This window comes from Bos javanicus, chromosome 17 (genome assembly GCF_032452875.1).
Source record: "Bos javanicus breed banteng chromosome 17, ARS-OSU_banteng_1.0, whole genome shotgun sequence".
Classification (NCBI taxonomy): Eukaryota; Metazoa; Chordata; class Mammalia; order Artiodactyla; family Bovidae; genus Bos; species Bos javanicus.
In genome coordinates, this window is record NC_083884.1 from 8,042,057 (window position 1) to 8,063,521 (window position 21,465).

At 40.3% G+C, this 21,465-nt stretch overlaps 1 protein-coding gene across 7 annotated transcripts in view; it reads left to right on the plus strand.

The window, feature by feature from the left end:
* LRBA (LPS responsive beige-like anchor protein) overlaps positions 1–21,465 on the plus strand; it is a 753,999-nt gene that overhangs the window by 697,088 nt on the left and 35,446 nt on the right. For 5 of the 7 annotated variants that reach the window (XM_061384015.1, XM_061384012.1, XM_061384019.1 and 2 more), the window contains exons 49-52: positions 2,187–2,276; positions 7,244–7,436; positions 12,717–12,779; positions 18,349–18,504. In XM_061384015.1, coding sequence (XP_061239999.1) covers positions 2,187–2,276; positions 7,244–7,436; positions 12,717–12,779; positions 18,349–18,504 — 502 coding nt within the window. The remainder of the gene's footprint in view (positions 1–2,186; positions 2,277–7,243; positions 7,437–12,716; positions 12,780–18,348; positions 18,505–21,465) is intronic. The other 2 variants (XM_061384017.1, XM_061384018.1) reach the window with 1 other exon arrangement.

Below are 21,465 nucleotides of genomic sequence, written 5' to 3' on the forward strand. Positions count from 1 at the left end.
ATGAATATTGGCTGACTGCATATTGAGAGTCTAATCTGTACCAGTAAGCACTTTGCTGTGTTGTTTTGCATACATACTATTTGCTCCTCAATATCAAAATCACTGCAGATGGTGACTGCAGCCATGAAATTCAAAGACGCTTACTCGTTAGAAGGAAAGTTATGACCAACCTAGATAGCATATTGAAAAGCAGAGACATTACTTTGCCAACAAAGGTCCGTCTGGTCAAGGCTATGGTTTTTCCAGTGGTCGTGTGTGGATGTCAGAGTTGGACTATAAAGAAGGCTGAGCACCGAAGAATTGATGCTTTTGAGCTGTGGTGTTGGAGAGGATTCTTGAGAGTCCCTTGGACTGCAAGGAGATCCAACCAGTCCATCCTAAAGGAGATCAGTCCTGGGTGTTTATTGGAAGGACTGATGTTGAAGCTGGAGCTCCAATACTTTGGCCACCTGATGCAAAGAGCTGACTTATTTGAAACGACCCTGATGCTGGGAAAGATTGAAGCGGGGAGGAGAAGGGAACGACAGAGGATGAGATGGTTGGATGGCAATGGGCATGGGTTTGGGTAGACTCTGAGAGTTGGTGATGGACAGGGAGGCCTGGCGTGCTGCGGTTCATGGGGTCGCAAAGAGTCGGACACTGTTGAGCTGAACTGAACTGAATAACACTGTGAGGTTGATATTATTATTATCACCCATATCTTACAAGAAGAAAATTGAAACTGAGGTTGAATGACTCGCCCTGGGTCACATAGCTTGTCAACGGTGTGCAGTCAGGGTTAGCACGTGGTCTGTGTGCCTTCAAAGCCCATGGTGCTTTTCCCATACCACTCAGCTTTCACAGAGGCCTTTGCAGTCCTTTCTGCCTAAGCCGGCCATAGTGCATTCCTTGAATTTATTGAGCTAACTGCATCAGACTGTTATTCAGTCATCCAAGTACATGTTCTGCTTTCTATATTAGGAATAGTTTCTTCAAGGGCAGAAACACTGATACCTCATATACTGTTTACCTCCTTGATGATTACGATTGAATACATAAATGGGTGAATTGCTATCATTGTTCCTAAAAGATGGTTGTAAAGGACTACTAATGGTATCCTCATCAAATAAAAAAGGAAGTTAATACCGCATAATTTTATTTCCCTGTTTATGATTTATTAATCGCCTACAGTTCTGCAGAGCATATAAAAATTGAAATACCTGTTTTATTAGGGATTAAAAAACAGCATGACAAACATATAGCCCCTTAGAAAGAGATTTTCTTCCTTCTTTTAGCCGAGAAGTTAAAAATACTGCTGTGGGGGTGTTGAAGTCACCTTTATATGTCTCTGCTTCCTTCTCTCCCCTCACACATACTGTGGCATTTATTCATTCACCCAATTTTAAAGATCTAAGAGTGAAGAAAATAGATAAGGTCCTCGCTCTCGCGGATCTTGTTTTAGTAGGAGGAGACAGGCATAAACAAGTAAAGAGATAAAATCATTACAGACAGCGACCACGTCTGGCATTTCAGAGTTCTGTGATGAGGTTGGGAAGTGAGCACCTGGGCTGGGTGGACAGGAAGAGTGAGGGGCTCGCAACAAAGGGCTTAGTTAGGCACACGTCTTCCAAAAAGAGCACACACACGTGGTCCTGGGCTATTGCTTGGATGCAACATATGGCTTTTACTTTGCTGTTCAGCCACCTAGGTTCAAAGAGACTGTCAACAATAATGCTCTTCCCATGGTAAAAGAGCATCAGGCGATTTTTCACAGGTGCTGTATTTCTTTCTTCTACTTCCCAGGGTGAGATTGGGCCTAGAATCAAAGCAGTGCTTGGTTTTCTCTATACCTGTAAAAGATTAGCCTTAAGTCAACAGGGATGATGCAAGCAGGGGGAAAAAGATGCAAGAAAATAGAGATGAAGCCAAAAAGGACAATTTCTGATTGTAAGAGCTGGTTTCTGTTTCCCATCATGGCGCAAGATGAGAAAGTTCTGCAGGGTTTAGGAGGCACAGCTGCCCTGGCCCTGCAGAGCGGCCTTAGCCTCGTTGCCCGCCCAGGTGCTCAGCCCCACTGTGGAAGCACGGGGTGATTTCCAGTGTGAAACAAGCCAGAAGTAAGGGCTGACATTTCCAGGTGACACTTGTGGTTCTTTTGCCTGTAATTAGCACCTCTTAACCCTCAAACTTGCCCGTGCCTTTTTCAGGCTGTGGAAGCTCAAATCCGAAGTTTTGGGCAGACGCCGTCTCAGCTGCTCATAGAGCCCCACCCTCCCAGAGGTTCTGCCATGCAAGCGGTAAGTGCAGCCTGCTCGGTCCTCATTTCTCGCGTCTCTTTGAGACCCTGCTTGACATTCTTAACAGTCTTCCGTTGTACTTGAGCTTCTCCACCACGCCTTGGCCTGTTCTTCTAATGTACTGTTTGTGAACCTAATAACAGCCAGCAAATACTCCCTGTTCTCCTGGACTCTTAAGGAGGGCAGACATTGCTCCAGTGCTCCAGTATTTCATCAGGGCGTCATGTTCTGTGTTGCACAATTAAAAGTTCCATCACTGTCTTATATCCTCATTCTAGGGTAGGGGGTGGATACATTTTCTGCTTTGATCCTATGAGTGCCTAGATTAATTTTCCTGTTGTGTTTATTCTTTACATCCCAATGTTTTCACTTTGGGAATTTTGAAAGTAATCCTAATACGTAGGCTATGTTACTGAGAGTCAGGAACCTTGGAGGAAAAAAATGATGGTGTGATATACCAAATACCCAAAGCTTAGTGCCCACAACAGTGATTTTTCTTTCCTGTGATTCTGAGGGATGGTAGGCATTTCCTCTCGTTCACCTTGCTCCCTCGTGCACTGCTGCGGCGGGTGCTAAGAGGTGAGACTGCTCTTTCCATGTGGTCTTTTCATCAAGGAAGTTGGCCCAGGCCACTCCCACTCGCAGTGTTCCGGGAGGACACTTTTGCATGACTTCTTGAAGTGTGCTTTTGAACTTGCACAGCATCATTTATGCTGCTTTCTGTTGGCCAAAGCAAGGCAGAGGCCCGCCTAGAATCAGAAGCAGGGAAATAGACTGCTGCTGCTGCTGCTGCTGCTAAGTCGCTTCAGTCGTGTCCGACTCTGTGCGACCCCATAGACGGCAGCCCACCAGGCTCCCTCGTCCCTGGGATTCTCCAGGCAAGAACACTGGAGTGGGTTGCCATTTCCTTCTCCAATGCATGAAAGTGAAAAGTGAAAGTGAAGTCGCTCAGTCGAGTCCGACTCTGAGCGACCCCGTGGACTGCAGCCTACCAGGCTCCTCCGTCCATGGGATTTTCCAGGCAAGAGTACTGGAGTAGGTGGCCATTGCCTTCTCCAGGGAAATAGACTAGAGCTGCAAAATCTGTGGCTATTCCTCCTTCATGTTTCTTGAAATTTCAGGGGGAAATTCATTTATGACAGAACAAATTCAGCATAGGAACACACACTGCACGGCATGGTAAGAATATTTTAAGTGTAGGCTGTCGGTGTTTTATTTTTTCTTGAATTGTCCATCAATGAAACAGGTTGCTCATTACTGTTTTAAAGTAAGAATGGGGACATAGAGTCTGTTTCCATAAATGTGATGAATAATTGAGAATGGGTTCTAATTCCATGTTGGGGCTTAGAATGGTAGGATTTCGCTGGATGCTGGGAAGGAGAGCGGCAGCCAGCAGGGACCTGGATACAGATGTGGTCCTCTCTGCCTCCGACTCTCTGTCTCTTCCCGTCTTTCCTTCTTCTTTGTGTTTTTTCCCCTTTTCCCATCTTTGTCATCATCTTTCTTCTTCCAAGTCTTTTTCCCCCTTCTTTCTCTAATGATAAGAATTGACCATTACTATAAACTACAGACTGGAGAAGGCAATGGCGCCCCACTCCAGTACTCTTGCCTGGAAAATCCCATGGACGGAGGAGCCTGGTAGGCTGCAGTCCATGGGGTTGCTAGGAGTCGGACACGACTGAGCGACTTCACTTTCACTTTTCACTTTCATGCATTGGAGAAGGAACTGTCAACCCACTCCAGTGTTCTTGCCTGGAGAATCCCAGGGACAGGGGAGCCTGGTGGGCTGCCGTCTCTGGGGTCGCACAGAGTCGGACACGACTGAAGCGACTTAGCAGCAGCAGCAGCATAAACTACAGACATTTAAACATTTATTTGCATCACCTTTTCCCCCCAGTGTTTTTAAGCAGGGGAAATCATATTTAAAAGAGTGTAAAGGGTAGCTTTTAGTGAAGAGACTACACAGAAAGCGGACATTTGGCAAGAACAATGGAAGATAATGCCATAAAAATAGTAAGAATGATTTATGTTTGGGGATTGGAATTAGTTTTAGTAATAGCTTGTCAATGAGACGCAGGCTGCCGCCGTGCTGGCTAATGGAAGCACCTCTGCTCCATTGACTCTCTACCTGGGTCACTGCACGGCCTTGGTCACTGGGGCCAAGAGGGAGTTCCTACTGCCAAGCCTCTCTCCGTGACCAAAGGGTGACTGGCTCACTGGGGCAGATCAGCCTTCCTGTCCCGGGGCGGCACACGCTCATTTGAGGACGGGAGGCCATCTTTCCCATTATCCTTTATCCTCTGAATCGAAACCTGAACTCTTTTTCAGACCTGTGCAAATTGTGCTTTTCCCTCTTACACATATGTGGGTGGGAAACAGAAGTGTGTTAGAAAGAAACCAGAGTTGTCAACAAGTGCACACGTAATCTGGGAAAACGGAACAAAATCTAGCTATAGTGGTTTCCCACTTCTATGTCAGACGGGGCTGGCAGGGGCCCGCAGGGTTGATGAGGGTTTCTTTCTCTGCCCTCCCGTGACTGGTCCTGCCTCATCAGCAGCTGTCACCATCCCTCTGGGCGAACCCAGTATGCTGGGCTGGCTTTTTATTGCATCCAGTGCCCCTCATTCCATACTCACTGGCTACGGATGCGATGCGCTCCCCAGAGAGTTTCTTGGTCCTTGCCTCCATTAGGCGCTCTCATCAGGCTGAAATCCACAGGAACTACTGGAGAGCCAGCATGTTCTCAGGATGCAGGAACGTCTCTGGACATGGTGTCTGCAGCTCTCTGTGGAGGAGGGCTCTTCCTTGCCCTGTGGCTAAGAGTTGGCCCTCTAGAGGCACTGTGTACACAAGACATTCTTCCTATATGGTAGAGATTTTTTCCGTGTTTTTTTAAGGGCATAAACATTGGAATTATTCAATTTGAGCCTGATTGTATTTACAGTATGAGCTGTTAAGCTCAGAAATATGTATCAGCTTCCTTTCAGTGAGACTTCATGATGTATGTTGTCATCTGACTTCCTCAGAGTTTATACATTGACTTTGGTAAATATTATTTTTTTAAAAAAACCCACACAATTGGAAAACACAGTTTGGTTTTCTGAAATGACATTCATTTCCTTTTCTCCAGACTTCATCAAAGCTAGCTTATAGGAAATTTTGTTTGTGGTTGGCTCATTGTTTCTCATTTTTACACAATTTCACAGAAATCCTTAAAACCATGTAAGGGGTTCTTAGCAAAACAAAGATTACTTATCGATATCAGAGGTTTTAACTCAAAGACCCAAATGTGTATTGCTTTCACTACTATTCGGATGAGTTCCCCCACCAGTGATGACTGCAGCACGCACACACACACACACACACACACACAAATGCAGCAGAAATTAAGGCCACCTCGCACTGTGTTGAGTGCAGGAGCCATAATATACGCCAGGTGTAGTAATTAGCAGGCCCACGAAGGCTGCCTGTTTGTCTGCTTTTGCTGCTGTTGCTGTATCCCCCTGTGTTTTCACACCATCAGATAGTTGGATTTAATTGAGGCCACATCAGATGAGGCATTACTGACACCTTTAATTGAATGAGCATCCAGGGAGGATTAACTCATAATATTGATTGGCTTTTAGCCACTTGCTCAGAAGGGTGTCTGGGTAGCTTATTAGTTGCCTTTATTTACACCTTTATGCAAAGAGTGCAAATAGGAATTCTTAGTGCAATATGTTTTTCTAAGTACTCTTAATAACTTTTTTAAAAGGACTGATAATAAAAATGCAAATGTATTTAATTTTTTATTAGCAGTTCTGAATGAATACATGTTAAATATATGTGCCTACACATTTACATATACCTGGTGTTTTGAAATATGGCAATAAGAGAGCAACCAGAAGGACTTCATCAAGGTGTTTCAATTCTGAATGATACTCATCAGCTATTAGAAAATAGACATGGCTGTGGAGAATTGCTGAAAATGCACAGTGCAATTACTGTATGATAGCATAGTACCACAAAGTATAAATAAAGCCAGTAAATCAGTGTGGTGTTGTATATGTCTCAGATTATGACATATGGTTTGTAGGAATGTTCTAAATCCTTAGTAGTCTTCCAGATTTATTATGTTGCTAGCCGCTAGAACAGTGTTTTGTGTATCATTTCAGTTATATTTTGCTTTTCAAAGGAGAAATCGAAAGTCTTGAGCTTTAGTTTCTTTGCCGACTGGGAGGAAAGGCATCTAGGTATTTCTGTGCACCCTCAGCTAGAGCACAAAGCTGCGGCATCCGCATTATAATAGGGCAGTGTTTATGACTTGGTGCACTATATAAATATATTGTTTCTACAAGTACACTTAATTATGCATTGCTTTGAAACACCTTTATAATTAAGTTTGTGTATCACGTTCATAAATTATTTCTCTACTGTAATAATACATGCATGCTGTACAACTGTTGTTTATAAATGTATTTGTTAATTAATTATCTCTTTATTTAGTTGTCAAAATCCTCATACTAAGACTCAACACAATTTTTGATAATCTTTGGCAATTACCTTGGCTGGCTTTTGTGCCTATGGCCTGTTCTCATTCTTTTATTTTTTTCTCTTTTGTACTTGATCCATAATAACTGTTGGAATGGTTTAACACAATCCTCAATACTTTGCCTATTTAGAGTCTAAATCAAGTCACTCTTTTTAGTTCTTCTTGGGAATGGGGTGGGGAAGGGAAGAGAGCTAATAAAAATGTATGGGTTTTTAAAGTGACCATTCATGTATTTTACTTCAATCACCTAGAAATTCTACTAATGACATGTGAAAACCAAACAAATCCTAACTGCTGTTTCTCTAAGCCTTTCTGCTCACTGTGCTCTCACTTGCAACTCGGGTTAACATGGTCTTCCTCTTCTTTTCCTACACCCTCTTTCTTTCCTTGTCTTTTCCTTCTCGTATATTTGGATCTTGTCTTGCCCACTCAACAGTATCTCCTCCTGCAGAGTCCATTGATGTTCACAGACCAAGCTCAGCAGGATGTTATCATGGTTCTAAAGTTCCCCTCCAACTCCCCTGTCACTCACGTGGCGGCCAACACCCAGCCTGGGCTGGCGACTCCTGCTGTGATCACAGTAACTGCTAACCGGCTGTTCGCCATGAACAAGTGGCACAACCTTCCAGGTAAGTGAAGACATACCCTTCTAAGGCATACTAACTGCTGAACACTGTATAAAGATATTGTAAGTGTTAATCAATCAGTTGTGTCTGACTCTTTGTGACCCCATGGACTGTAGCTTACCAGACTCCTCTTGTCCATGAAATTCTCCACGCAAGAATACCGAAGTTGGTAGCCATTCCCTTCTCCAGGGCATCTTCCTGACCCAGGAATCAAACCCAGGTCTCCCACATTGCAGGCAGATTCTTAACCATCTGAGCCACCAGGAATCCAAAATACATTGTTCCTGCTGCTTCTGCTAAGTCGCTTCAGTCGTGTCCGACTCTGTGCGACCCCATAGATGGCAGCCCACCCGGCTCCCCCATCCCTGGGATTCTCCAGGCAAGAACACTGGAGTGAATTGCCATTTCCTTCTCCAATGCATGAAAGTGAAAGTGAAGTCGCTCAATCGTGTCTGACTCTTAGCGACCCCATGGACTGCAGCCTACCAGGCTCCTCCGTCCATGGGATTTTCCAGTCAAGAGTACTGGAGTGGGGTGCCATTGCCTTCTCCTAAAATATCCACCTAAATATATTATATCTCAACATTTAAGCTTTTTAGTTTTCAAACATATTAGTCTGAATCAAAATGTTGAATACTTGGAAACGTGTAAAGAAGTCCCTCTGAAGCATGTAATATTAATACAAAAGTTAAAACACGAACTGTTCTTTGGCATCTAGTGATTTGTCTTTACTCCTTGGAGATAAATATTATCATATAATAATATTCTATGTCATGTCCATAAATAGCCTTTATTGATTTATCAGATGTTCCTTTTTTTCCCACATATTCATTTGCTCCATATACACTTCTCATTGTCTATCGTGTGCCTTTTTATGCAGGGCATGGAACTATTTGTTGTGGGTGATAGAAAAAAGAACAGGTAAATTACACAGCCAAAATACTACAAACCCTTAAGTATATCCTGTTCTTTCATTAAGTGCTGAAGAATTAGGGTGACTAAGGGCAAGATCAGCCCTGGGATTTCTTTGGAAGGACTGATGCTAAAGCTGAAACTCCAATACTTTGGCCACCTCATGCAAAGAGCTGACTCATTGGAAAAGACTCTGATGCTGGGAGGGATTGGGGGCAGGAGGAGAAGGGGATGACAGGATGAGATGGCTGGATGGCATCACGGACTCGATGGACGTGAGTCTGAGTGAACTCCGGGAGTTTGGTGATGGACAGGGTGGCCTGGCGTGCTGCAATTCATGGGGTCGCAAAGAGTCAGACACAACTGAGCAACTGAACTGAACTGAACTGAAGGGCAAGATACTGAAATAACCATTAGAATCATACACCATCACTACTTGAAGAGACATGAGAGTTGGTCTTGTCCAGGACCACATTCTACCCCTGAAGATGCGGAACCCCGGGGAGCCTGCCTTGTTCAGTATCACACATGGGCCACTCAGTGGCAGCGCCAGGTTTGAACCCGAGTTTTCTGACTCAAATTTTATGAGTACTCCTCTGTGATTTATTGCCTCTCATTAGAACAGGAATGTTGGGATCTGGATTTAGCACTGTTCCTTGTGGCCACTGGTTAGAAATTCTCTTTTTAAAGAAGGAAAATCTTTCAAAGTCCTGAAGATTATAGGGTTTTTATCCCCAAGCCATTGTTTTAGGTAGGAAATTTGAAAGGATAGCCTTTAATAGTCTGTTAACTTGTTATTAAATCTGTAAAGTGTACATAAAGCACCACCCATTATAATACCTGAAATGCTTGCACATGTATGAGTTCTTGAACAAGGGTCTCGTGCCACATTAAATCCTAGAATGTTTAGAATGGAACAGAACTGAATTGATGTTCAAATAAAAACTAGATGCACTAACTAACTATGGTCAATAAGGTAATCTGGTACCCTTCATGAAAAATCCATGGTTGGTGTCAGAATTTCTTAAATATAGCCATTTTCCTGGCCATTAGAAATGAATGATAATATTTGATTAGAGAGTAGATTTCATAAATGGTAGAGAAAGTTAAAATTGAGATACATATAATGTCTCTATTACTAGGTCCTTTTATTCTCTTTTCTTCAAGTGAACTTATCTCGCAGAGGTAAATGTGTATGCAGATGACATATTTTGGGACTAAAGATGATAATTTGATTAATGAATTTGATTTTTTTTGCTGCTCTTTCTCTAAATGCCACTCATTAGAAGAAAAAGACGCTGGTAGTGTGTTCTGTCAGGCACACGGAGGATCATCTTCCTGCGCTGGGTGCCGTTACCTTAGAGCCTGGCGTAAGCACCGGTGTCTGTGGCACCAGGCCCCTCCCAACGATGCTCATCCTGGGTGGCTGCTGTGGCAGCTCTGGGAACTCGTTCAGTTTAAACAGAGCCGTGTGAGGAGAGACAAACCTTTTCAGCTGCTGGGGAGCCCCAAGCTCTCTGTATTCCTGGCTTTCGTCTAGCCTAGCAGTGAGCAGGAGCTGAGCCTGCTCCACCAGAGAGCTGCTAGGCTGATACTCAGGTGTCAGGCTCCCTCCCTTCCTGTGATGACTGAGCTCCTGACACTCCCCTTTGAAGCAAGCCCGTGGCCCTGCCTGGAAGGCTGGCTGCCCTTACTGCCTGCTGGTCAGCTCTTCTTCTCCCTGCTCGCCACTGTCCTCTAGACCTGTAAAGTGATTCAGGGGCAGCCTCCTCCTGCTGGAGTACCCCGTATGGTACATCCAACTGCTCTGAGCCCAGGCTCGCTTTTCTGTAAGATAAGAGGAGAGAAGACTGCACATGTTTGCCAGCTCCTTGCCTTGAATCCTCCCCACTGAGCCTTCTTTGGGTCTGTGCCTTTCGTCACTGGTGGTTTTCGCCCCCGTCCTCTGGCTTTACAGTACGATACAGCCACTCCTCACCAGATAATACAAAGAATAATAACATGTGGAAAAGCTCAGGCGATTCTCTTTCTACAACATGATCCCCAATCCTCAGTCCACTTACACCTAAAAATGTTAAGTATACATTTTATTAAACCTGTGCCTCATTTCAGGTATGTAATAAACATACCTGACCTCTCATCCTCTGTTTTGCTACCTTTACCTGTCCGTGTGCCTTGATTGAAACAAACGTCAAAACTTCCTAACAGTTTTTCTTCAGTGAATATCAAATTCAGGTTACACTTTTTTTTTTTTTTTAGTTTAGATTCTGATTCTTTTCTGATATTCTCTGATTCCCATAGTTCATTCATAAGACAGCTAGCTGTTGTCAATGTAGTGTCTTGAGTCCTGATTTAGAGAAAAAATCATCTTTATCCTTCCATCTCATTCAAGGGACCTTGAGGAACATCCAGAAAAAATAAAATAATGGCACCTAACCTTCATAGAGCATTTTCTAGCTTCCAAATACTGTTTTAATCGCTTCACATCTATTAACTCACTGAATCCCTTCGACAACCTGAAGATGTAGGTTCTATACTTAGGTTGAGCCATACAAGATTGCCATTTTAATAGGTCAAGACATCAGGTGTTGGTGATTCCATGTGGTTCAGCCTAACTCATTTAACAGAGCAGGAGCCTGAAGCACTGCGTAGACATAACTGGCCAAAGGTCACACAGGCAGTCAGTGGCAGAATTGGAACTTGATGCATCACCAAAAATAGCTTACCTGCTAAATCTCTTTCACTGACAATTTGGTTTTAATGTTTCTGTGATCCCAGATTCTGTGTCCCTAAAGACATAGGGACAGCTTCTCAAGGTATTAGCGTTGATGGGCACTGGTGTTGCTGGAGTAAATGCCGTGTTGGTAGATCAGAGGCTGAGGTTTTCCCTGATGAGTCCCTGTATGTGTGCTGTGGTTTCTTTACTGGCAGAGCTGTAATCAGCAAAAACAATACCTTTAGCAAAAGAGGGAGTCCTAAGGCTTTCATTTTTCATCTACTTTAATATCGTATTTATACTCAACTATAATTTTTAGTGCTAATATTATACTCAGGTATTTTATCAGTATTACTGATATTCAGGTATTTTATCATATTAGTGATCTTCCAAAAGATCATTGAAAAGTCCTTGAAAAGTTGGTATTTACTAACAGCGGGAATGCTGACATAATGATTTTAAAATTAATCTAATGAACACATTGGAATATATCTCATTTTTATTTTCAGCCCCTCAAGGACAGTCAAAAAGATGTCTTAAAATCTGATGATATTAATATCATCCTAATCTTAGAATCTGATGATATTAAGCAGAGCTCTAACACCAACCAAGCAGTAGTTAAAATGCTTATGAGTCTGTAAAAGGCAGATATTGACCAGAGTGAATGGCTGAGTCATTGGAGGAAAATCTTTTGGAAAAGGACCAAGAATTTAACTCTCAGAATTACAAAGCTGAAAAGATTGTCTGTTCTAAGCCCTTCATTCTGGGGCTTCTGATTTGCCCAAGGTTGCACAAGTGGCCAGTGGTCAGTCCTGCTTCCTACAATACTTCTTATCCACCAAAAGCCCTTCTACCTTTCACGGGGCTGCAGCCTATAAAATCTCTTTTCCATCACAAAATAGGTACCTCTGAATCCTTAAAACCATTTTGAAAATTAAACAAACTGTCCTTAGTATGGATTGATTTTTGTTACTCATTTGCTTCTCAGTATTTTTAAATGGAAACCATGGAAATATTAAATATTAATAAAAGTTTTTTTTCCAACCGCAATCAAATCTTCAGGAAAACATTTCAGCCAAATGCATTTAACTAAAACATTTATCTGCAGATAGCTTTCTTTATTTTTATTCCAACTTTCAATTGATTGATTTAAGTGATGGATGAAGCATTGAATGTTCTTTGACTTGGCGCTTTCCCTTTCTCCATCATAAATTGACGTTTTTGTGGATCCTTTGTGCTGCAGCATTCAAAACTGCCTTTTTAAGAAGTAACAAAAAAACTACTATTTGCTACAGTCAGCAGATGGTTGTCACATTTTGTTTTCAGTGCTCTTTACCACTTAATTTTGTTTTGTTGCGGCATCAGAGGTTGCCAGTCAAGCATCTGCTATAGCTTATGGCCTAGGACTGGAGCCACTGCTATGGCACATGTTCAGAACAGCACTAATCTAAAATAAATGTTTAATAAGCTAGCCATAGAAGCACCTGGATTTTTCGTTTGTTTGTTTAAATTTCACAAAACTGTCTTGAGAGATTTGGAGGTTGGAAACAATTCTACATGAGATTTGACTTAAGCATTTTTATGTAGCTCAGTATATGAAAAATAATGCGCTCTCTCTCTCTCTCTCTTTTTTTTTTATCTTTTGTGAATTCCAGCTCATCAAGGTGCTGTACAAGACCAGCCATACCAGCTGCCAGTGGAAATCGATCCTCTCATAGGTCTGTCACTTGCTTCCCTCTCTGCGATTCATTAAGCTCTGTATGGTGGCCCTGAAGTGTAGATTACCGTTGTTTTTCACTTGCTGGTTGCTGGGAATGGAATTTTCCTGATAAACCATTTGCATGCAAATTGGAATGCAATGAGCTGTGGCTATGCTGGTATTTCATCAACTCCCCCTCGTTGGTTTGCCTAATTTGAACAGGCCTAGGACGCGTGTCACCGAAAATTAATATGGATGCTGTAATAATGTGTGATTGAGAATGCGCATGAAGTACTGTCAGGATAATATTGGATCTTTTCATCACTCAGACTTGTTGATGAGCAGGAGCGAGGCACGTTATGATGAATTGGTGCACCAGTAATGTGATGGAGCTCCTTTGCTAGGGAAATTTTCATAATAACAGTGGGTTCTTAGCAGCTCTGTGTTGAGAAAAATAAAACTGTAGTGCCAGGGTTTCATCATTAAAGGAGATCAATCCTTTCTTCCTGGACCCTCCTTTCAGTCTGAGGGGATTAATGTGCAATTGCAGAGCAGTTTCAAAGTTGAAATATATCGTCCAGCCAATGGCAGTGTTAAGATATTTGTATTCATTTTCCTAGGGTCCTGCAGCCCAATAAATTGCCATTGGAGGTTAAATTTGTTCAGGGAGAAAAAAAAAGTAAAAGGAGACCAGAAAGAGCCATTGGAATGAAATGAGCATCTGCGGCAGACGACTTAGAATATTTAATTGCTGCTGTGCTTTTTGAGTAGGTTAGTTGAAATCTCTAGTTTAGCATTTTCCAGCCTATAGTGGGGATTTCAACTGTGACTCCGCTAAGAACGGTACACCTTGGTATTGAAGATGCTGTTCAATAACTTTTAGAAGAAAAAACCTAATTGCCCAGCTGTAGGGGTATGCTGCTAGCATGGATGTTTGTGTTTGCCTTATAATTTTGTCATATTTCCCCAGCACAAATGAATTTGTTAGTATTTTGAAGTATTTTTAAGTTTGTAGATAAACCATAAGAATAAGCGGATTTATTATTTTGAAAAATTCAAGGCGTTCCTTGTGCATATGTCACTTTTTTGTTGTTGTTCTCTAACACCATTGTTTCAGTGGAGACTTAAATGGCCACCATTTGCAGATGAATTATCAAGATGAACTAAAATAACCTTAAGCTCTAAACTGTCTTTTATCATTTTCCCAAATATAAGCAGAAATCTAAGAATTACGTGTCTATATGAAAGATAACCAGTACCCTGGTTCCTGAATCTTGTTTTGCTTTGAGTAGATACAATTTGCCATATATATATTTTTTTTTAATTAAATGCCCACTTGGGTAAAGTTCTAAGAGTCAGGAAAATAATAAAACCCATTTGTTGTGCCACTTAGAGCCTGGTTTCTGAAGTACAGAATCATTGTTTGTCTTAAAACTTGACAATGAATATCATATAGTATAAAGTCTAAATGAATTCAGAAATGGTAACCCTGTCGCGAAGGCATGGGGGAAAGGGGCGAGATAGTCAATATTTTAGGTTTTGTGGGCCATAAGGTCTCAGACACAACTACATAACTCTGCTGTTATAGCACAAAAGCAGCCACAGATGATATATAAACAAGCGAGCATTGCTGTGCTCCAGTGAAACTTCATATGCAAACCCAGGCACAAGCCAGATTCAGCCTTCAGGCCATAGTCTTCCCTGCTGACCATTGGTCATCAGACTGTTCCCGCATCTCCTGAAGTAGTTGTTTAAAACCATGCATCTTTATACAGAGTGAAGTAAGCCAGAAGGAAAAACATAAATACAGTATACTAACGCATATATATGGAATTTAGAAAGATGGTAACAATAACCTGGTGTACGAGACAGCAAAAGAGACACTGATGTATAGAACAGTCTTATGGACTCTGTGGGAGAGGGAGAGGGTGGGAAGATTTGGGAGAGTGACATTGAAACATGTAGAATATCATGTAAGAAACGAGTTGCCAGTCCAGGTTCGATGCGCGATACTGGATGCTTGGGGCTGGTGCGCTGGGACGACCCAGAGGGATGGTATGGGGAGGGAGGAGGGAGGAGGGTTCAGGATGGGGAACACATGTATACCTGTGGTGGATTCATTTTGATATTTGGCAAAACTAATACAATTATGTAAAGTTTAAAAATAAAATTTAAAAAAAAAACATGCATCTTCTCACACATTTTTAAGTTGACGTCTAAAAAATTTTAATGTGATATCATCACAAGTTTAAATAGTTGCAAAGGTTATGATTTTTGGCAAAGTGTGTAAAATTTTAAATATATCCAGCAGACATTAAATATCAAAGTCACTTGATAGTCAACCTTTTCTGTTTTTAAAAAATTCATTGCAAGAAATCTTTACCATTTGAATGTTTTTCTCATCTTGAATTTGTACTTTCATTCTGCTTTCCCTACACAATTTTATTTTAACTGTAGAAAATTGATTACCCCATTAAACAGTTTTCAGCAATAAAAATACGTATGTAAATATAAATGTTGAGATTTCCTGTGACCTTAGGCCCAGCTTTAAAAAATTAATCCTCATTGAGTTATTAAAAATCTCAATACATATTTATTAAAATTATAAATTATAAATTTTAGTACTATTAAACATACACAACACATATATATTGAAAATAGGAAATACAGCTTTAATGAATGGTAGTGTCTCCCTAAGTAGTTCATGTATTCATGGATAAACATGATTTGTTGCTGAAAGAGACAGAATGTGTCAACAGTTCTATCCTAATTTTTTGTTTTTTATAGATGGATGCTCTCAGGAGTGTTACTCACATGAGAAGATAGATGGGAAAGGAGAGAGTTTTGTTTTAGCAGTGTTATTCAAATCTTCAAACTCTTTCCAAGTTATGGGACAAAATTCATAGAGTGATATATTATTAAGGATTACTTTTACGGTCTATCATTAAATAATCATTTTAACAATCTATCACTGAAACTTATTTTTAATGATCTATCAATTGACAGCGTGATTAGATCCTCCTTCCATTCATTGAAAGCAGTGAATTGGAAACCACCTGCCCTGCAGAATGATGTGATGATACCTAGGCATTCACTTTCTAGCATCACATCAGTAGTTTGAATTGTCTCTTTATTTGGCTCTCAAGAGATTTTTGTACCCTGGAGTAAAGCACCATAGTAAGATTCTATCTAGTGGAAGAAGAGCGAGCAAAAAGGGAGGTAAGAAAGGAAAACTCACAAGAGAGTTCTCAGGCAAATCTGTTTCAAGCTAGAGAACTCATGAAAGTTGCGGAACCAGAAATTGGTTCCCTTAAAACCATCTGTGCCCGTGTATCCCTTGGGAAATCTTATGCCAGCCCCCCCCCCGCCCCGTCCCCCCCACAAGGGTATACATGCTCCAGTTTGTAGACTGCTTATCTAGACAAATATACCTAATTTTCATCAAATAAAAATACTTTCAGTACTGAATCTTGTGAGGTTTGCTAGACAAAACAGTAAGATAAAGAAAAGGCAGTTGTAGGGTAGGTTATATAGACTAAATGGTTGGATGGACAGACGGATGGATTAGGGGTTGCAGTGTTAAATTATAAGTAATCACTTATTTGGAAAATAGTTCATCTAAACGCTGAAGGGGCATCAGCCTTTACCCATGACGAGTTTGTGGTCATTCAATTCAAAATTATATACATGGCCAGGTCTGTCAAATTAGATCCTCCCAGTCGGGAAGATCCCCTGGAGAAGGCAATGGCACCCCACTCCAGTATTCTTGCCTGGAAAATCCCATGGATGGAGGAACCTGGTAGGCTACAGTCCATGGGGTCGCTAAGAGTCGGACACGACTGAGCGACTTCACTCAGGAAATAACGCCAAAAAGACCAGTGAAAGTTTATATATCATATAAGCGAAAGTCATATAAACACTAACAAAAATACGGTATTTTTATAATTTTCATGTGGAATGAACTGGAGTAACCAGTATAGAAAATACCATATATCTTGTTTTAAATTGCTAGGTTTACTGGAAATTAAAAGATTTAATCGTATCACACAGGTTCACTGCAGTGAGAGACTAACGTCTCTCCATGATACACTATGACACACAAAAGCTATTTCACCTGCCAGGAGCTTCCCTTTGTGTGGAAGGAGGGGGCACGTGATTCCTGACTAGAGGCCTGCCCTTTTTACTACTGCTATCACTTTCTAGGCCATTAATCTCCCCCAAAGTATCCGAAGCCCATTATCAAACAGTTATCTAATAATCTTACATGGTTAGGTTGTACAGTCAGACACTAGCAGAACTTTGCAGTATTTCACATGAATACGTTTGCTATGTTCTGTATGCCATGAGGGTAAGGAGTATTTTATCCCTCTGTATCCCAGCAGAGGACTGGAAAGTATTTTGAACACTTTTTTTCTTCCATATTACTTTCTGAGCCTTCTATTGAATTGGCCATCTTAACTTATTACCTACAATGAATATAACATAGATATATTTCTATTTTTAATTCTTATCAATAATGCATCTATAATATTTTTTCCAATAAAAACTGAAAGCAGTGATGCAAAGAACTTAATAATTAGATGTAGACATTTATTTTGTTCTGATTTCTGGTATGATCAAGTTTTTTTTTTTTAGCAGTATAAGAACTGTAATTTGTGTTGGAAAGCTGATAATGAAATAACTGCTAGATCACGAACAGCAGAGCTTTCTATTTGGTTGGCTTCATAATGCCAAAGAAGGCACCTCCGTGAAAATTCCTTTGCTGATAATGACATGGCTGATAGTGTGTTTCTAGAGGATTACTACTCTTCACATGCATGTGATGTCGGGCTGTGTCTGACCTTATGCCTTGTGACAGACTCCGTCTCAGGTGCTCTGCAGCACTCTGAAAACATACTGCCAGACTGTCTTGTTTTATTGTTTACAGAAGTAGCAAGAAAGTTGCAGTGTGCTGTGCTTTGACTTCTTCAATTACAAGTATCCTTCATAAATAGTCATCCTACCCTTTCCTTGCACACAAGTGCGGCTGTGAACGGGGGAAATGGGAGTTCACATCTGGTCAAATTAAAGGCCTGTTAAAGTCAAACTAGTACAAGATGCTCCAATATTTCAAATATATGACATTTAAATTCTAATATCTCTTCCTTGTGACAAAAAGTTAGCGGTAATAGATTGTCGCAACATGAATCCATTCTCATGACAATAGATGTAATGAGATTGTCAGAAACACAAACCTAACTGTGATGCAATCTGGAGATTCTAATCTAGTTTGGTCCTGCCCAAGAGCTAGATAGCATGTTCTGAGAATTGTATACTACGTATTTTAAAATTGTAGTGTATTATTGTTTCTTTCCTCTAGGCAGAACTTCTTACCGAGCTGTTGAAGTTGGCTACCCTCCTTCCAACAATCGCATTGTGTTTTCCTGTGGTTTTTCAAATATTATTGTATTTAAAATTAAAGATCAGATGTTTTTATCCTGGACTGTGTTGTCTCTCCTCCCTTGGCCCCAGCCCCCAGCATGACAAATTACGGGATTTCTTTGCGCATGTGGGTTTATAGGCTTTTTTTTCCCCCTCTGTTCTCACAGCCAGCAATACAGGAATGCACAGGAGGCAGATCACTGACCTCTTAGACCAAAGCATTCAAGTCCATTCCCAGTGTTTTGTCATCACGTCGGACAACCGCTACATCCTCCTCTGTGGCTTCTGGGATAAGAGTTTCCGCGTCTATTCTACAGACACAGGTAACCTCATAATTTCTTTATCAGTGAACTCAAGTTTACAACAAGTGGCGGTAAGAGGCTGAAAAGGCTTTCTCATCTCCCCTGTAAAAGTTACAGAATTCTAAAAGGTGTAAAATATAGTTTTCCCCTTCAAGTAATAATCTACTCTATAATCCATTAATAAGTTAACTTCAGAATGTTTTTAAAGGGGCAGGTTTTGATAGGTTTGTCGCCCAAGCTTCATACTTACAAGTGAATAATTTATTTTGAAAGCATACCTTGGTGTAAATGCCATATGTACATGTCCATGCATAATCATATGACAAGTGCACATACTTACAGGTGTATTTCCCCACTTTAATATTATTTAAAGGTTATTTTTTTTTCCCTGGAAATTCTAAGTGTGTTTCCTGTGAGTGGCTATCTTGCCTCCACCCAGTTCCACTGAATCTTGCTGAAAACTACACCATGGTGAAGAAAGGTAGCTGACTCCTTATTCATTTGCATGCAACTCCCTAAGGGACAAACCAAACTCAAATCACTACTATTATAGGATATCCAGTCCAATGAATGGGTGTATATTTTTGCATATAGGCAATTATGAACATTGAAAAATTTAATAGAGTCTCTTTAAAGTATTTTAGAAACTGGAAGAGGAGGGCATAAACTTATACTGAATATGTAGTTGTATATTTAAAATAATTAAAATTAGATAGTAATGCATTAGAACTTAAATACCATGGAGGTAGATAGTTCAACTAAAACAAGGATCTACAAATAATTATATTGATTAAAGGTTCTGGGGATAGGAAATTTTTTAAATTGAAATTTCTAATTAATTAACTGTTTTACAGCAAATCCTTTTTCAGTCATGTTAGTCATCTCTATACAATGTATGAGTCCATACTCCTACTTTAGTAAGTATAGTATATTAACAAATTAATTCTTGGGTATTCAGGGACTTTGTCCTAGCTACGTTTTGATGATTGTATTATAACCTAACAATGAGAGAGTAGGGAAATATAGTTGAATATGTACTGTATATAGAATAAACCCTAGAAGTTAGACATGATCTCGTTTAATTTTTATTTCAGGGAATCAATGACCTAATATTTTTATAATTTACTTCTTTATTCTGGAGGTAGGTTCAGAAAGAAGACATCATTCAGGTCTTCCTGATTACTTGGGCTTTTACTAGATGTTTAGGTCTATGATGTTAATTACTATTGAACCTAAAACTCCTCTGGAATTCTTTAAAAACGCATTGGAGATTGACAAGTTTTCCTAAAATTATTTATTATTATAATAAATCTTCTCTGGCTTAATATTCAGGTTTAAATTTTAACTTTTTCTTTCACTATTACGGTAATGACAACCTTAGTGTTATTTGACCTCAAACTATGCTCCCTTCTTCACAAACTTTCAGATTAAAATTGTTACATCCTATCACAGGGTTTTCTTGAACATTCTTTTAGATTCATACTGTTTTTTTATACATTGAAAATTATCTTTCAATTTGCATACAGTAAAATTCCTTATTTTGATTTTTAGTTCCGTTAGTCTCAGGGCATTGTATCCAGTTATGCAACCACCCCCACAGTTAAGATGCAGAGCAGCAGACATTCCCCAGAAACCCCTCGGGTTGCCCTTCATAGTCAGTTTCTTCCCTCACCTCAGCCTCTTCAGAATTGCTGACATACTCTTCATCTCTATAATCGTGCCTTTTCCGGAATGTCCTCAAATGGGATCATATATTATGTCAATCTTTTCTGGGTGCCTGATGTCCTCTGCCGGCATTCAGAAGTTGTTTTGTGGAATTCACTCGGCGTTTAAATGTTCTTTTGATGAATTTGTGGGGGAGAAAGTGTTCTCCCCGTCCTACTCCTCAGCCATCTTAGCTCCTCTCCCAATCTTTGGTTTCAACATTTGAGCCTTGCTGAGTTTGTTGACATTTCATATCATTTTAAAGACACTGAATATTGATATTTGTAAATTAAAGCTAACCTATTTAACCTTTGTAAAGTAAAAGCTAACCTTGAGGCTTCTCTTGTAGCTCAGTTGGTAAAGAATCTGCCTGCAATGCAAGAGACCTGGGTTCGATTCCTGGATCAGGAAGATCTCCTGGAGAAGGAAATGGCAACCCACTCCAGTATTCTTGCTTAGAGAATCCCATGTCCTGGCGGGCTATAGGCCATGGGGTTGCAAGAGTCGGACACGACTTAGCAACTAAACCACCACCTCCAAAGCTAACCTCACTTTTATATAATACTCATAATAAAATAATTTTTATAGTCACACAGTTCTCTAGAATTTATAAAATATCTTCTTTCTCATACATGATATTGTGTCAGCCTCACAGTAATCTTAGGAAATCGAATAGGTGTCCATAGGCCCATTTTTTCGATGATGAAACCAAGGTTTGAAAAAGTTAAGTAACTTGTTGAAATTTGCATAGGTCATGGTGCTAGACCTGGGCATTGGAGATCTTCTGACCTCAGATGTGGCATCTTTGTGATTAGTCCATTTTATCTCACACAAGTGTTACCCATTTAAAATCTAGGTTCCTAGAATGTCTGCCATGTTACTTTAGACTTAATAAACTAGATGGCATTCCTTTCTCTCTTTCCAAAAGCCTTCTACTTTACTGTTTTTTAAAACGTGCACAAGTGCGTGTGTGTATAAAACACTTTCATAAGAAAGAAGTCTCATTTTAAACTTCATTTCGGTGGGACTGAACATGTATACCAAAAATATTTATACTTTCCAGGAAAGCTTTGAAAAAACTCTCATAAATCTAATACCCTTCTTAATATCTTGTATACAAACTCTGATGCAAATTTTATTTAAAATTATTTAAATTTTAAATGTGTTAGTGTCTTCATGATGATAGGAATATTAAATGTTTTCTCCTAAGTTTAGCAGAGAAGTTTAGCAGAAAAATTGTATGATCAATAATATATAATGGCAGAGCTATCACAAGTG